The sequence below is a fragment of the Onychostruthus taczanowskii genome, unplaced genomic scaffold (assembly GCF_017590055.1).
Source record: "Onychostruthus taczanowskii isolate IOZ18803 unplaced genomic scaffold, ASM1759005v1 scaffold48, whole genome shotgun sequence".
Lineage (NCBI taxonomy): Eukaryota > Metazoa > Chordata > Aves > Passeriformes > Passeridae > Onychostruthus > Onychostruthus taczanowskii.
The window spans coordinates 1,783,085-1,799,740 of NW_024502347.1; the positions used below are offsets into that span (position 1 = coordinate 1,783,085).

A 16,656-nucleotide genomic window follows, 5' to 3' on the forward strand; every position below is an offset into this window, starting at 1 on the left:
AATGTTTCTTGATTCCCCCTCTTAAAATGCTGCTGCAATTATGAGACTAAACCCAATTTTGTTACAAAAGGGAGACGATGTTAAAATCATGTACCTGGCTCAAGTCCAAATCATCCATCAACACTCTGTTGTCCTGCAGTTCACCACTGTCGTGTTTCACCTGGAACAAGCTTTGGAGAGGAGCTGCTGCGGAGCAGATAATGCGCACCTGAGAGGAGAGCGGGCAACAGCATCACCCCTTGGGCTTCACAGGAACAATGCAGCATCTATGCACAAACTTCAAGTTAAATCACCAGGGTTTTTCCCCAATGATCTTCCTTTCTCTTATTAGCACAGCTGTTACAGATTTACCTGACTTAGATGAACCATTAATCTTACATGATCTTTTTCTCAGTAACAACTGATGTAACTTTTACTCAGAGAACAGAAGAACTGTGCTATCAAATACTCAGAATATCTGCTACACAGGCAATGAGCTCACTGTAAAGTTTACTTTCTAAAATAACAGCTGTATAGTAAGCAATGCTTAGTTTTCACCCATAGTGAGAGTCCTCTCAGTGGGTAGATACACTGCACTATTTAAAGAACACTTAAATTCCAAATTTCCCAGAAGACTGAGTGAAGCCTTTCTAGCCTTGATCTGTGCTACTCCAGTGAGTTATTTGCTAGTAAAAATAATGATGCTGTTTTCATGTCTGCTGGGAAGAGGCACAACATGCAGTGAGAGATGGGGGCTGCAAGGAAGACAATTGAAATAATAGAAATAATACTATAGAAGACTCTTGTTGAGAGCATACAGGCAAGATGTTTGTGTTGTGGACAGGCATTCACAAATATACTCAAGTATTTTTCCCAACTACTTCTGATGGGAGTTTAACCTTGTGTTTTTCCTATGGAGGTAGTAATAGCAAGTGACTGCTTGCAATTCTTAATGACAGCCCAAACACAGAGCAGACCATACCCCTATTTCTAACACATTAGTTTAATACTAGCATATTGTCTAAGCAAATATCCACTTCCCAACCATAAAGAATAAAGAATCTGGCTAATTTGAATGACGCTGATTTGAATCTGGCTGATTTGAATGAGATTACTCATACACTGAGTTAGTTCAACACCTTGCTGAGCTGGGGCCTTTCTGATCAACAACCCATACCAGAACATTCTCGATAAGAACCAGCCTCAACTGGCACTTCCCAACTGCATAAATATTTAAGTGTGTGCAAATATAATCATATACAAGAAAGTATTTCAAACCTTCCATCACTTAAAAAAAAATCCCCTTAAATAGGAACTTCTCTTTGTTTTAGTTATGCTGATTTTGCTTCCATGACTGAAATCTCTGTAAATCCACAAGAAGTGCTGCATTTATCATTATTATTCCATGAGCAATTCTGCAATCTAATGTAAAGCCTACAGCGACTGTTTCCGTTAAACTTTATGATGTAATTGTGCTATTAACTCCTCCTTCCTGATCAAAAAGGCACTGATTCCTGACCAACTGCCCATGCAGATTAAAATCTAAAAAACTCCATTTCACTCCAGCACAGTTGGCAGCACAATCTTTCATTATTAAAATAATGACATGGCTTCTGCTGTTTTCCTGGGTTAGGAAAGAACATGCCCATTCAAAAAAGGCAAATGAGCTCAGGCTTATATTTATGCTCATGCTTAATACTCACAGAAACAAAAAAAAAAAAAAAAAACAACCTGTTTATTTGCCTTTATTGAAATGGGACCCTTTTTTGTGTGTGTGTGAAGCTGGAATGATGTTTCTCTGCAGTGCTACTTCATACTGCTTATGTTTTCCAAACCATTACTACAGAAAGCCTTATTTCAAACCAATAGTAACAGTCAGTTTTAGGACTCCCAATATTATTTCTATGCATACAGGAAAGGCTTAGTTCTCACCTTACGCTCGTAAAAGGTATCAATAAGAGTAATGAAACGACGAGATTGTGTCCTTTTTGCTGTTGTAAGAAGTGGTATGTCACGAACAAACACTGTGTCAAAATGCTTCGATATTTCCAAATAGTCGCTGGCTCCAAGAGGCTGAAACAAAACAAACCATAAGCAATGGCAACCCATGACAGAATGACACAAACTCTGTATTCTGACATACAGTAACAGAAGAGAGCTGTAAAGTCCTGATTATAATCTTCTTTTTATTCCTTTGTATCTCGCTTGAGGAATGCTCGATTGCCCTTTAGGGACATAGGTACCTGTGGGTGTTCACACTCCTGGCTTTACATGACTTGAGGAATGCTCTATGTCCTTTAGGGACATAGGTACCTGTGGGTGTTCACACTCCTGGCTTTACATGAACAGTGAGAGTGAAAAACGTGGTTCTTCTGCACCCACACAATATTATGATCTCTCTGACAACTGCAAATAAAATAATCACTATAAACCATAATCCATAGAAGACGTGATTTCAACCTAAAGCATAAATAATCTGAATAGCTATTAGCATGTGGTTCTTGTGCACCCAGACAACATTATGATCTCTCTCTGACAACTGCAAATAAAATAATCACTATAAACCATAATCCATAGAAGACGTGATTTCAACCTAAAGCATAAATAATCTGAATAGCTATTAGCATGCTTTCTAGCAGCAAGATTTTAAAATGCAAATTTATAGGCTAGTTACTAAATCCTAACTAGATCTGCATTTAGTTCACCTAGGACTAACCCAGACCGAATAAATATCTTATTTTTTAAGTATGGAAAACAAGAGGAAACAGACAAAAACACAATTTTGCAGCAGTTTCTTTGTTCATGGTTTCTCCTGTAATGATGAAATAAAAATCTTCAAGAAGAACTCATTAGTTTCTCTTTCTGTATCTGAACCATCAACAGAGAATATGCACAAACAGTAGTAGCTCATTCAAGTACATTCCTCTACAATTACTTTTTCATTACATGGAAGGTATTTTTTTCTGCAAGATCTGTCCTATCAGTACCACAGGCAGTACTTTATCATGAGCTATTAAAATTTGTACTCCTGAACTCCCTCCATCAGTTTTACTTGTACAAATACTTCAAAATCTTATCTGCAGCTACTGCAGAGAACAAGTTCAGCACCATTTTGTGTGGTCACAACTCCCTTCCCATGGGAGTAATCACATGCACCATGTGCTGTACCAACTATAATACTGTTACAAAGCAGTGCAATATTGCTATTATCTTAAAACCAGTAAATATAAAATATTTTCTTTAACTGAAATTGTGAGACTAATTTGTTGTAGGCCACATATAACTTCTTAACTAGAACACTTCTGCGAAAAGTTATTTTAAGCAATTATCAATTATCAATAGCTGCTCATGAACAGGACTTTATTTACATGCTAGAATTAAAAAAACGTGTAGAAATGGTCTCTACACAAGCACAGGAGAGAGAAGCCCTGTCTTCTGAAAATTAATGGGAATAAGCTGACCTTCCAGGCACGTACTAAAGCCTGTCACTCTCCACCAGCTCTCCCACTTGCAGTCTCATGAATCACCCTGCTTTCCCATTCCCAAGCAGTCAGCTTGGCTGTAGCATCTATGGAAAAGAATTATTACAAAACTTTTTGATTCTTTTGAGCAGTGTTTAAGAGTAGTATATGCTGTATCCTCCCCTTGGAATTATATTCAATGCTTATTTTCTCCCTCTGTTTCAGTCCCCTAGTTACTACTATGGACTTAATCAGTGCTAACCAAAAACTCATCATCATGAGGGCCACCAGCAAAGCTGCATGCAACACCTCTGGAAAAAACAAAATCCTGTCTGGATAAACCAGAGTAGCTGAACTCAAAATGTTCTGATGAAATAAAGCAGGAAAAGGTTCAAGAAAGCGGAAGGAACTGATGGATGGAAACAACACAGAGCAAACTCACTGGACACTTTGCCACCAGATACAAGTGATACATCTGGACAGCCAGAGTAGCAAGTGCAAAAGAAAAACAATGGGAGCACTAAAAGCAACAGAACCAGGATGCTGCTGGAGATTTTAAGATTAGTGATAAGCAAATAGTTTTGGTACTGGTAATTTTATTCCCTACTTAGAACTGAAGTACTGTTAAACACAGAGGAGATCAAGGGTGCCTGTGTGATGAGTACCTCTGAGGGAGAACAGCAGTGATCTCATTGTACATGAGAAAGGTAAGAATTTCTCATGTCTCCCCTTAACTAAGAAATTACAGACATCACTACTATGCTGATTCATTATTTTATCACATGAAGAGCCCAAGCAGTCTTCTACTGAAACCCAAAACCTGAGGAATTATTCTGCCCTGTCCCAATGTGACACACTTTCTTACACAAATCATACCAATACACCCTCCTCATCTCAAAGTACCAGATATTAAAAGCAATTTCTAAAACAAATAAATATGAAACTAAAAATTAAAGAGTACAACCTTTTGCAAAGTGGGCAAACTGAAGTGCCCAACTAACGAGCTATACAGCTAAGAACTTGGTGGGCACCTTGTTTGGTGGATATCCAAACAGGAGAATAAAAAACCTGGGTAGTCAGAGGGAAGAGACAGGTGGAAGACAAAAATAAGGCTAATGTATTTCAAATGGGAAGAATGGAAGATCTAATACTTGTACTGCTTTTCATATAGACAAAATCATGGTTCATAGAGGGTTACAATATGCATCTTTATCAGTCAAACAGGAATTCAATCTACTTCAGCAGTGCAAAAAGCAATCAATTCAAGAATTCCTCTAATTAAGGGCATAAAAGGCAGAACGTTTCAAGCTTTAACAAGAACTTCTGAAACATCTACACCAACACTAAGTGATAATATTCTGTGAATGTTGGTAGAAATGTGCCTTTGGAGACTCCAAAATCTTACACTCAGAAAGATCTGAGTCTAGCAGCACGAGTACTTTACTAGAGTAAATTTGGTACCTCCCTGACAAAATTCAAGTCTAGTGAGACACAACTGAAATGCCAAGTCAGCCATTCTGCTGTTGCGTATGGCTCAGCTAATATCAGCTGTAGTCCCTTACACAGAGGAGTTCTCAAACCTCCCTGCTTTTGGAGTTTAGAGACAGTCCTGGAGATGAAAGACAAAGCTTTTAATCTTGTTCCTAACATGACTTACTCATGTCTTGGGAAGCCCTGTAGTTTCCTTCTGTCTTACTCAGTGTAAAAAGAAGGAACAACCAGCCAGTTTGCAAATGCTCTGGTGATAGATCAGACCCCTTTTTTGTGTACCTCTGCCCTTGCTTTGGCCCAGTTTCCATGCTCCCTGTAATTGCTTCAAAGCTGGTCTAACCCACCAGCTAACTCAAAATGCTCCAAATGCAAGAGACCATGATGCAGGGGCATCCTGACAGCTCCTCAACTCCCATTCTCACTGGCCTGGTGCCCCCCAAACCTGGCATGAGGCTGGCACAAGGTACCACTCCTGCCACACAGGAACAGAAACAGGGAAATGGTTCAATTGCACCACTGCTAGAGGCTCTGGCTGTACAGTCCATAGACAGAAGCTCCACCAAGGAGCAAATTTCTGCTGTTCCAGCAGCCCACAGCCCTCCCCTACCTTCACAGCACTGCCTTACTGCCTTCAGGCCCTTTTTCCCTCACCTTGCAGCAAGCACTCCTGACTGCCAGCAACACCAGCTCAGACTAGGTTACAAGACTAAAGGCACACGATTTTAGACACATAGCACTGTCCTCTGTATAACCCTCTGTATAACCCTCCGGGGCTGAAATTTATTTTGTGAATCAAAATCAATCACAAAAAGTATTTCACTTTAGTCAGCAGCATACATGAAGGTATTTCTTCCTCTGAAGTTGCTAATGAAGCCACAAATCTTCCTAATACTGACACATATATATGTAATCCTCTTACTAAAAGTTTAGCCTGATTAATCTCATCCTCTGAATAACATTGTAAAAATAACTTCATTTGGTGTGTGTTTCTGGTACTGTCTGATCTCTTTTGTTTCATCAATTATTGATCAAAACTCAACAGCAGAACAATAAGACATCAATGTAATGACCACCACTTACCATTTGTTACCAGTTCTTTCACATACTATAATATTATTTTAAAAACTCAAAACACTAACAGATAAGAATCTTTCTTATGGTATTATTGTTCCTGCATGTGTATATACTGTAAAACTGTTGTGGATTTTTGTCATTAGCTCTGATGTCAAGAGTCAGTATTTCACAGGCATCATGCTAATGCAAAACACATTAGCCCTGACATGGGCTGCACTCCTGACAAAGTGTTTACTCCACTTCAACCTGCTTGACTGAGTTCTCACCTTTATTTGCTTCTGTCTCTCTGTCTACTTAATGCATTTTCAGCTACCAACATCTCATTTCAAGTACTATGCTTATTATTTGGAGCTCTCTGTGTGCTGTTTTAGAGTTAGTCATCTCCTGTTTCTATTACAGAGTTCATTTAATTATAGTATAAAGCATCTTTTTTTCTTTGTTGACTCATCAGTGGCCCAGTATATCACCTTTAAGAGACTGTCTGAAGAATACAGAATGTTTTACCTATGATAGAAGAGGATATGTCATCTCAATATGTATTTTTTGTTGATGTTGCAAGATATTCCAGGACCAGTTCCAGACAATCCTGAAGACTTGTGATTGACAGTAACTACAATTTTGTGCAGACACTCTTAGAACTCCAAAACTTCCTATAGACAACACCCAGTTTAAGACCAGATAATATTTACAACTTAATCAATAAGTATAAACAAACAAAAGAACACTCTGTTGTTTCCAAATGAACAACACACTATCACTAGGTAAGGCTCATAAAACAGAGCACTGAGATAATGTGTCAAGATCATAATTTCAAGAAAGGAACAGAAAAACCCAAGGCATGATATATGATGCCACAGCATGCTAAAGTTTAAATAAAAATGGGAAGAGGTAGGGCATGGCTAACTTGGTAAAAAAATTTAAAGCTACTGATGGCAGTGCAAATCATTGAACCATAGAATACTCTGGGTTGCAAGATCCCTTAAATATCATCTAGTTCCAGCCAGGAGAGCAGGAATCTAAGATCTGTAAACTCTGGAGTAAAAGGTATTTTCTGTACCAAGCACAACCCCTTCCTCTCTCAGGTTATTTCACCACAGAATCCTGCTAAGAAGTCATTTTCCTTGTTCTTACAACAGAAGTTTTATAGTCACATTTTTCACAGTGGCAAGTTTTTTCAGATCTTTGCTTTTCTGCTTAAGAAGATGCTTGTGATTTCCTGTTCTTTTATTTACTTATGTATTTATTTGAACAATATGCTCAAAGTTGGCTGAATACTGGAAGCATGGGAAAGGCATGTTTCTGCTGTAAAAGCTCTCACTGCTAAACTTCCAGTTCCAACTCAAAAGTATAGCATCATCTATTAAATGGGCTCCAAAAATAGTTAAGGCTTAAAAATATATAGGTCTATTTAAATATTTACACGTACTGTTAAGATTTCAAAACTATGATCAAAAAAGCTTTGAAAAAGAGAGAGAACTACATTCAAGAATTTAAGAAACAAAAAAATTTAATTGAAAAGGCAAACCCTTAAAACTCCAATGAGCTTCAAAAAGCTCATATTACTTGGTCTATAAAGTATAGGACCTAAACCCTCAAGGTTTATGCAGCTTTCATTGAAAGGAGTGCTCTCTAAAGTTAACCTCTGATACACATAAAATATAAAACAGAAAGGTGGTTTGACTAAAAATATAACTGTATTGCAATATTTCCACCTGAAATAAGTTTCTTGAGTTTATTTTATAAAAAATGATTGTGAATAAGATAAGCCAAATTTTGCAGGGGGTAGAGAACCTGATTAAATCTTTAAAGCAAATGTAGCTAATAAAAGACAGACTCTCAGTCTAGAGCTTAAGCTGCAAAAGCTAATCTCCTAGGAATAAAACTAATAAAACAAACTAAGGAAAACTATGATTTTAAAAGGTTACTGGAAATAGTGCTTATCTATGGTATATTTATTTACACCTATACCTGACAATCCTACAAGCCTTAAGATGACACCAAATTATACTGTGGATACATTCAGCAGCTTTTAATGATGATAGTTCCCTCAAAATTACTCAGAATCACTAAACCACAAATGAAGCAGAGTTATGTCATCATGTAGAACAGACGTTCAGCTGACTCAAAAACAGACACTTGCATTTCTAAATTGCTTGATGCATTTGAAAACGGTGAGTTTTTTCTTTTCTTTCCTAAAGGTTAGTTACATCTTTTCCTTTCAAGTGCAAGATATTCAAGTTAAGAACTAAGAACTACATCTTCCTCCCGGTTTATACAATGTGCCTATTGCAATGGAACAACAACCTAATGGAAACTGTTCACCACTTATTTGTTGTGTTAATCTACACAAAAATTTTATTTTGCCAGTTTCAGAAACACTGAATAACTACTAGGAAAAAAAAAATCACAGTCCGATAATCTTTTACAACCTAAATACTGATACTAAATTTATTTTCAGAGTTTTAACGCTATCATACGTTAGCTAATGGTTAGTATCATGTTAAGACACTACATTGGTCGGTGCTGGGCAGCGGGATGAAAGGATATACTGGATTCCCTAGTGGAAAGCCTCCAGGCTGCACGAACCAAAGCAGCTGAGGCTGCGAGGAGCAGCTGCCAGGCCGGCGGCCCGCAGCTCCCGGCAGAGGGCAGCAGCTGCTGCGCACAAGGCAGGGCAGCGCCGCAGCAGCGCCGCGGCTGAGCGAATTACACCGCATCACACCGTCACTATCGCCACTTCTCAAGGGAAATTTTAAAGGGAGGTGAAGAAAGGCAACTGGTAGAGAGTGATTTTTTTCAAAGGTGTAATGAACGTCATGTGTGAACACACTAAAATGGGTAAGACTTATATTTGCACAATTGCGTATATACATATATATAATATATATGTATATATAGGGATTTTAAAATCAAGTTAATATATACATTTTATTTTTAAAGGCATCTGGTGGTCTTTCATTCACACATTTAACTCAATTAACTAATTATGTTTTGCAAGAATCTAACAGCACTGGTAGTGTTTCCCTCATTGCATAGATGGAGAAACTGGAAGAAAGGAATTTAAGGCTCCAAAGAATGGGAGAAGTCAACGTCAGCATGAAAATTCGGGAACTGTACGTCCCTATTCTGCCTGGCGCCTGTCCCAGCCTCCTGTGGCTACATTTTATTTTGATGAAAAGCAAGCAGAGTCCTCCTGTCTGATTACACTGGAGAAGCACATTCACAGGGCTCCGTTCTAGTACTGGTAACAGCTTCATGCCCATGACAAAGGCCACCACGTGCCACTCTGCCACATAAACCCTGGTGTGTCAGGTCTGAAAAACTGCTTCTCCTTTGCTTTAAAGCAACCAAAATAGATCAGTATCCTCTCATCCAGTTTTTTGTTGGTTTTCCACATGTTCACATAGCTAGTAAAGAAAAAAAAAAGCAAAGTGTATGAATTTGATATTAACTAAGTTAGCTAAAATTTGGGATTGTCCTCATCTGGGAAACCAGGATTTACAAAATGAGGCACACAATAGCTTAGCAAGTCAACTGCATGTCATATCAGCATTGCATACAATATACTCTCTGTATTTTATTTTTATGAACATTAATGGACAACCAGTAATTACCAGTATCTGATGCATTATTTTAGATAGAAATAACTCTTTACACTCTTGACATGAAAAAGTTTGATGCTAATATATGAGACAAGAATTAAATATTGTAATACCAGAAAGGTATCAACTCTTAACTCCCAAGGTTCCAGGTATTAATTAAAAAGCAGCTATTATGAAAATTCTACTTAAGGTAGAAGATGTTATAAATAGTATCAAGTTACCAATTGCTGATTTGCTATTTTCATCTATTAGCTAACATCTCATTAATTGTGTGATATCAAAGTGGAATATGTTTCCACTTATATCAAAGTGGAAAATATTTCCCCTTAAAACAGAAATTTGATTTCATTTTAAAGGAAACTTCAGTGAAAATAAAGAAGTTTTACAGGCTGTTCATATGAAATATTGTATTACCAAAATCACTACGTAAGTTTCAAACACATCTCCTTAATCCTACACCAGCAAATGTAGATGTTTAGGTCTGGATATTTATCCCTTGGAATGCATTGTAACAGTCACCCAAGACCAGACCAGAATTGCAGCAATGAAGTGAAAGCAGAGTCACTTGAGTGATAAGCTATTTTGCCAACACAACAAAAGCATCTTTCGTTTCACATGTTGATTCTTGCAAAACTTACTCTTTTTTCTGGAACCCTTCGGGGTAACGGATAGCCAAAGGAATCAATTAACCAAGTTTTGAGTACAACGTTGTTGACTCATGCTGCAGTGATTACTGACACCCACATGAGCAGCAGTATACAACAGTTTCAGAAAACTCAAAAAATACTTCTGCAACTCCAGGATAATACTGTAAATTGTAAGTATTTCCATGATGCAGACCAGATATGTCAAATTTGGAAGAAAGGTTGCTTGGTATGAGGGCAACATCCCATATACTTCCTGTGAAACCCCTCTCAAACCCAAGGAAGTTACAAGCCTTGGAAAAACTCAGTCTGATCTGACTGCATAGATTGTAGACTAAAAAAACACTGCCTACTCCCAGAAGTAAGAGGGAGCTAAGAGCTGGTTATTCCCTCAAGATGGACTGGGCACATTCCCCTGCTGGCTGCTGAACTTTTCACTGCATGTGCAGGCAGTGAGAGCTGCCAACAGGCAGCAGGGGCCCTGACTCCCTCACATCCCTACTTTCAGGCACTTTAAAACCAGGAAAGATCATGGGGTACTTCAAGTTCCTGCATTTTAGAGATGGCTAAGCCTAAAAACTAGCATGTAGCTCAAACCCAAAAGCCTCCTCCTAAAATGGCATCCAGTTTTGACCAATACACAGAAAAGGAGGCTGTGTCTGCTTGAATGCAAAAGAACCCCAAAAATGAAACAAACTCTCAAAAAAACCCCCAAAAACAAAAAAAACCCCACCAAAACCCCAACCTTTTCCCCAAAATATCAGTTCTGATAAGAAATAAACGGCACACAGCATTCTTGTCTTCATTGCTCCTCCCCCATACACACAGTACTCTGTATCTACAGCAAGTTTGTATTAGCATTTATGTTATATTCAAAACTCCTCGGGAAAAAAAACAGTTACATCAGGCTTAGTCATTAGAAACGCTACAAACAAAAAACCGTCAGCAATATTTCTTTTTATAGGTTAATTAACTAACTTAGCAACCCATTTTAAAAATACTTTCTTGAGACAGCATAATGCCACTTTCCTAATAAGAACAGCATCTTCAAAACTCAACCCTTCCTATAAAGTCAGGGAGACTGGAGAATTAATTTAATTTCCATTCTTTAGTCATCCATTGTATGCATCCAGAATCAGCTTCTCCATTACCCTTCCTGGACTAAAATCTCACCAACAGCCTGCAGTTCCACCCATCATCACAAGCATGGGTGAATTTTACTTGTTTGTTTTTTAATACTGACACATAGAGCATTCTTCTAGCGACATGGAATTTCTCTTGCACTTTAACATTTATCAAAAATAAAAATCTAGTCAGAGATTTCAGCCTAGTTTTACAGGATTCCAATAACACAAAATGCATTTGCAAGCTATTTTTAACATATGTTAACTACATAGAGACTGAAAATTATTTCACTATCCTTTAGTAAAATTAGTATTTCACTCTATTCACCTAGAACACTTATCTTTTGCCAAACCTTTCCCTTTTTCCACATTGTTATTAAATGTTCATCCATCTCCAGCTAAGAATAAGCCAGTAACATTCAGATAATATAAAACATCCAAACTCCAATTTTACTTAAGTCTTTTATCTGACTGGTCATGTTTGCCCATGATCTTTATTTTATCATTTTCCTGCACTTCATAACTAGTTGCCATTCATTCTGTATTATTTGAGTCTGTCTCAACAGTGACACAGGAAATACTTTCACTATCTTCCTCCTCAGTCCTTCTTGGGTTTGTGTTGCTCTTTTTGTTGTTGTTGTTTACAGTTCACTTTCTATTTAGTCACACTTACCTTTTGCTTTTGAAAATTACTCTTCCTGAACACTCAAATACGCAACTTCACTGTCTGGAATCTCTTTTGGTTTCATTAAACATTAGAAAATTAAGATTATTCCTACGTAACAGAAATTTCTAGATTAATTCATCACTGTAAACACCAGCCAAATGACCTTGTACTGGATGTAGTACATTTTATGCTAGAAAATTATAATTTTCTGTTTTCTGGCTAATTACATTTCACCTTTTCCCGTGTTTCATCTACAGTGTAGCATACAACAGTGTATTTTCTTTATATGCTTCTTATAGCCAAGTGCTCAAGGAGCAATCCACCTCATGTTCCATTTGCAACAGATCCCTACGAGTACTTTCCTTCCAGGTCTGTTAATTAGTAGACTGATACATACTCAAGAACCTTGCATTAATTAACTTCAAGGCAGGTACCAGTACCTTCAATGTTGCACACTGTTCTCCACCTCTTTTAGCCACTCTGTCTTTAAGCAGGCTGTAAGCACCCATTCTGTATTATTATTTTATGAATTGTCCCAGAAGGTTTCAGTAATAGCAATTATCTCTAATTTTCCCCCATTAATGAGAATTTCCCATTTATCATGCTTGTCACCACATCTTAAAACTGTTACAAAACCAACTGCAAATCTTGTTTTCAATTCTGTTACAAGTTTAATGAGCTCCTACAACACCAACTTTAGATTTCATTTATCTACCTGGAGGCTTTGCCTGAGCTGAATTAAGCTTCACCATGGTTGCAATAGGCTCCAGCAAGGAAGATTTCCTGCCCTATGCTGCTTTGTACAATCTGCCTTCCCATGGGATTTTGTCCCCATGTCCTACACAAAGAAATCTGCAGATTTGCTCCCCACAAATCCAAAAAATTCCCCTCCAGTATTTTCTTTTGTCAATCTTGCTTTTCATTACGTCTTTTTTGCTTTCTGTTTTACTTCTTTTAATGGCAGCACTTATGATGCCCGCCAACCTATCTACCATTTGGCTTCACAAGAAGTAGCAAATACCTTGTTGCTATCTCCCCTACAGATTTCTGCTTTATCCCTCCACAAATCACTCCCACTATTAGCAAGCTTACTGGAATATATACAGAAGACTTTATACTTCCAGTCATGTTGAATGTCTCCTCATTTTGAGTAATTTTTTGCTATAAACCACCAGTGCACTCTTCCAGATGCTCCCTATGTCGTCTGTGACATGTGTGGGAGCAATTTTCCTCTCTGACTGTTTAAGAAAGACACTGCATGTTTAAGTTTTTCCATCAAAAATTTAAAAGAATTCATGAAAAAAAAGAAGAGGGTTTCATGGGTTGACAGCTACCTTTTTCCTTTTTTGAAATTTTCCTTTTAGCAGATTTTAATGGCAGCAGGTCAGGCAAACAGAGCAATGGGGCAGTCAAGGTCCTAAATGCAGCTTATACTGAGTGAAATTTTCTATCATTGCTATGAATCATTTGCAAAAGTTTACAGTAATGAAAAAAAATCACAGTGGAGGCAACTCAGGCCATTCACCTAAATTTAACAGACAATTCTGAAGTTCATGACTATACTTCTCTGCTATGAAGGGAGCACACTGATACCCCTTACCAACATACTGATGTAATATTTATGAAGATAAATCAGTGATCTGAAGAGAAAAATCAGTGATAACTGAGGAAGTTGTCAAAAGAAAACCATTTACTGTCTGCCACGTTGTTTTAGTTTTAAGCATGTGATTTTGCTGTAAGAGACTACCATAACACTTCTGCAGAAGGTATCTGAATTGAGACAAGAAGATTTCCTAAGTCCTGGGCGATCCATGTAAGAATGATCAGAACCTCAAATAATTCTTGAACAGGATGAGAACCTTCAGACCACTGACATGTGAGCTAATCAGAGCACTTCTACTTAGAAGCAACTTATTATCCCATTTAAGTACATAAGGTATTTACTGGACTAAAGAATTGTACTAGTATTTGCTGACAGCATAGCTTCCCCATGCTTTAAGAGGCAGAAGGCAGAAAAAAATCTCAAAACCTTTAGTGAAAAGCAAACTATTCTACCCATGACACACCTCTACTCTTACAAATGGCTTATTGGTTTTGTCTGAAACTGAAAACCAACGGTCTAAAACCTGCAGTCTGAAACACAACCAGTGACATTTCTGTCCAAACAGTTATCAACTCCGTAGCTGCAAGGAAGTGAAAGCAAAATGTTATCACCAAAAGACTGGTCACCATCCTGAATCAAAAGTGCTATTGGCCCACTTTAGGGTTGTGATCATTTAACAGCAACTTCAGACATCAGTACAGAGATCACTGAAGTGCAGTGCAACTCCTGGGAAATTGTCTTCCAACCCACTGGAGGTCAAATACAAGGAGAACTTTTCAAGATTCACATCTCACATGTTTAAGCAGAGAATGTGCCAGTATTTAGCAAAATCTGGCATATTTTGAGAAGGCCTAGGATTAAACATTCCTTGTACACACAGCTGAAACCAGAGTACGGAACAGAGTGTTACTCTAGTGGTGCCAGGATCACTGCTCCTTTGCTTGAGTATCAAACTGAAACCCCAGATTTAAAAAACAGCATTTGATTGCTATTTACACGTTGAGAAGTTACCACCACTCATATACCAGCAATGATGTTAGGCCAGGCATATACTGCAGTAAGATTTTTGCAGATAATCTGTGATACACCTAAGAGTGAATTTACTATATCATTAAAAAGAAAATTAGTATGGTTCTTTTGAAGAAAGGGGCTTTTTCCTGTTAAATTAAAAATATTTCTGTTAATCAAGTTTTTTAAAAAAGCCTTTTTAATTCAGTGCATCTTGGGAAAATAGCAAGTTTGTGTGGTTTGAATTTTTTTTTAACTGTGAAAAGCCCGAGCATTAACTGATCTAGATTGGACTGGGTACTCACTCTGTCGCACAGCTCTTCAAACGTGAAGTCTGCAATGGTTCCACATGCTTTATTCAGCCTCAGCTCTCTGCCTTGCACTTTTAGAATCCTTGGTCTAGTTACTATGGGAACATGAACAAAGACTCAATCTTCTCTGGATAATTACTATAAAATTCATCTCTTACAGATAGGAAATGCATAGCTTCATGAATAATAGCACATGATTCAACACATAAATTAGACAAAATGCTGATACAATGACTGCCACTTGAGTGTGGCATCAACCCATATACAGCAATGGAACTTATTAATTGGTCAGTGGAGATTGGGCATTGTGTTCTAAATGTATTCTCTTTCAAGAGAAATTAACTTACGTACAATCATTTTGTTTCTGAGCCAGCTCATCAAACAACTTATCCATGACAGCCTCCACATCAGCTTCACTTGTGCTACAGTGAAAAGAATAATAGAATATGAAATTAATAACACTTGAAGCCAACATCAAACAGCTGCCTGAGCCTGCTTAGCTTTTTGCCCATAAAAAAAAGAGAACAGGATGTTATGCTCTAAATACAAACATTACATTTAGAATACACTTAAAAGTAGAGAATATTAACTCTCAGGTAGATGATTTTGCCTTATTTGCATACACTGAAAGACTTCTGTGTTTTGAGCTGTTTCCAGTAATGAGGCAATACAGGCAGAGCAGACCCATTAACACTATGTGTACACAATGGGAAAAAAGCTTCTGGCTCTATCTTGCATGCAAAATAAGAGCAAATAGACAAGGCAAGGCAAGGCAGTCAAGCACCTAAAGAAGTATCCTTTGAAATTTGTGAGAGGGGACTTTGTGAAATTAAATGTTGAAACAGATTTTTCTTTTTTTTTTATTTTTTCTTTTTTTTTTTTTGCGGGGGGGGGGGGGGGATGGTGCTTTTTTAAGTCAACCGATTATATTGACCAAACAATTTGCAATATTAAACGGTGAAATTAAAAATACCACTATCATCTCTGTATTAGCAGTTTTAGCAGTTCCCAACCTCTGTTCCTTATACTGCTTGGGAAAAGATCAACCACAGATGGTGAAATGCAAAATATCTGTGCTGATAGCTGAAGTAAAGTTTACGTTCATCTTCTGGGCCACAAGAATTAAAAAATCAGTCCAATCAGAGAACTTTTTTTTTTAATCACTGAATGGGGTAGAGAGCCAACCTTTCCATGCCTTATTCTTAAAGATGAATAGATAGATAGAGAGATAGATAGATGGATAGATACGATTTCTAGCTGAGAATAATAAATTAATGTTACGGTAGGCAACAAACTAGAACTAGGATATATAATGTTTCACTGAAGTTTGTGTAAACTCTTCTGGTGTGAAATCTTATTTTATAGATCTTGATGCACTGAAATTACACTGCTGCACACAATTCTAGACATCCTCTTAACTGACAAATGAATATCAGGTTGTTAAACAAATACTCTCCTGCTCATTAGGCCTTAAGCACCTTAAAAATGTTAACAGCAGAACTGAAGAAACTGCTTTTCAGCTAAAGCTTAATGATGACAAACATTGTAGATACAAAGAATTTGGGAAAAAAATTTTAAAACTCAAAAATTTATACAGTATATAAGTGCCATTTTGAAGATGCTAGAAACCTTTTCTGACTAGGAGGTTACATAAAATTCTAGACATTTCTCTCAAAATTGATATTGATGTGA

At 37.4% G+C, this 16,656-nt stretch overlaps 1 protein-coding gene across 2 annotated transcripts in view; it reads right to left on the reverse strand.

Annotated features, from left to right (window-relative positions):
- AFG1L (AFG1 like ATPase) overlaps positions 1 to 16,656 on the reverse strand; it is a 65,314-nt gene that overhangs the window by 6,165 nt on the left and 42,493 nt on the right. For both annotated transcript variants that reach the window (XM_041414939.1, XM_041414938.1), the window contains exons 9-12: positions 15,316 to 15,386; positions 14,959 to 15,059; positions 1,912 to 2,052; positions 95 to 208 (exon numbers count right to left, since the gene is read on the reverse strand). In XM_041414939.1, the coding sequence (XP_041270873.1) occupies positions 95 to 208; positions 1,912 to 2,052; positions 14,959 to 15,059; positions 15,316 to 15,386 (427 nt within the window). The remainder of the gene's footprint in view (positions 1 to 94; positions 209 to 1,911; positions 2,053 to 14,958; positions 15,060 to 15,315; positions 15,387 to 16,656) is intronic.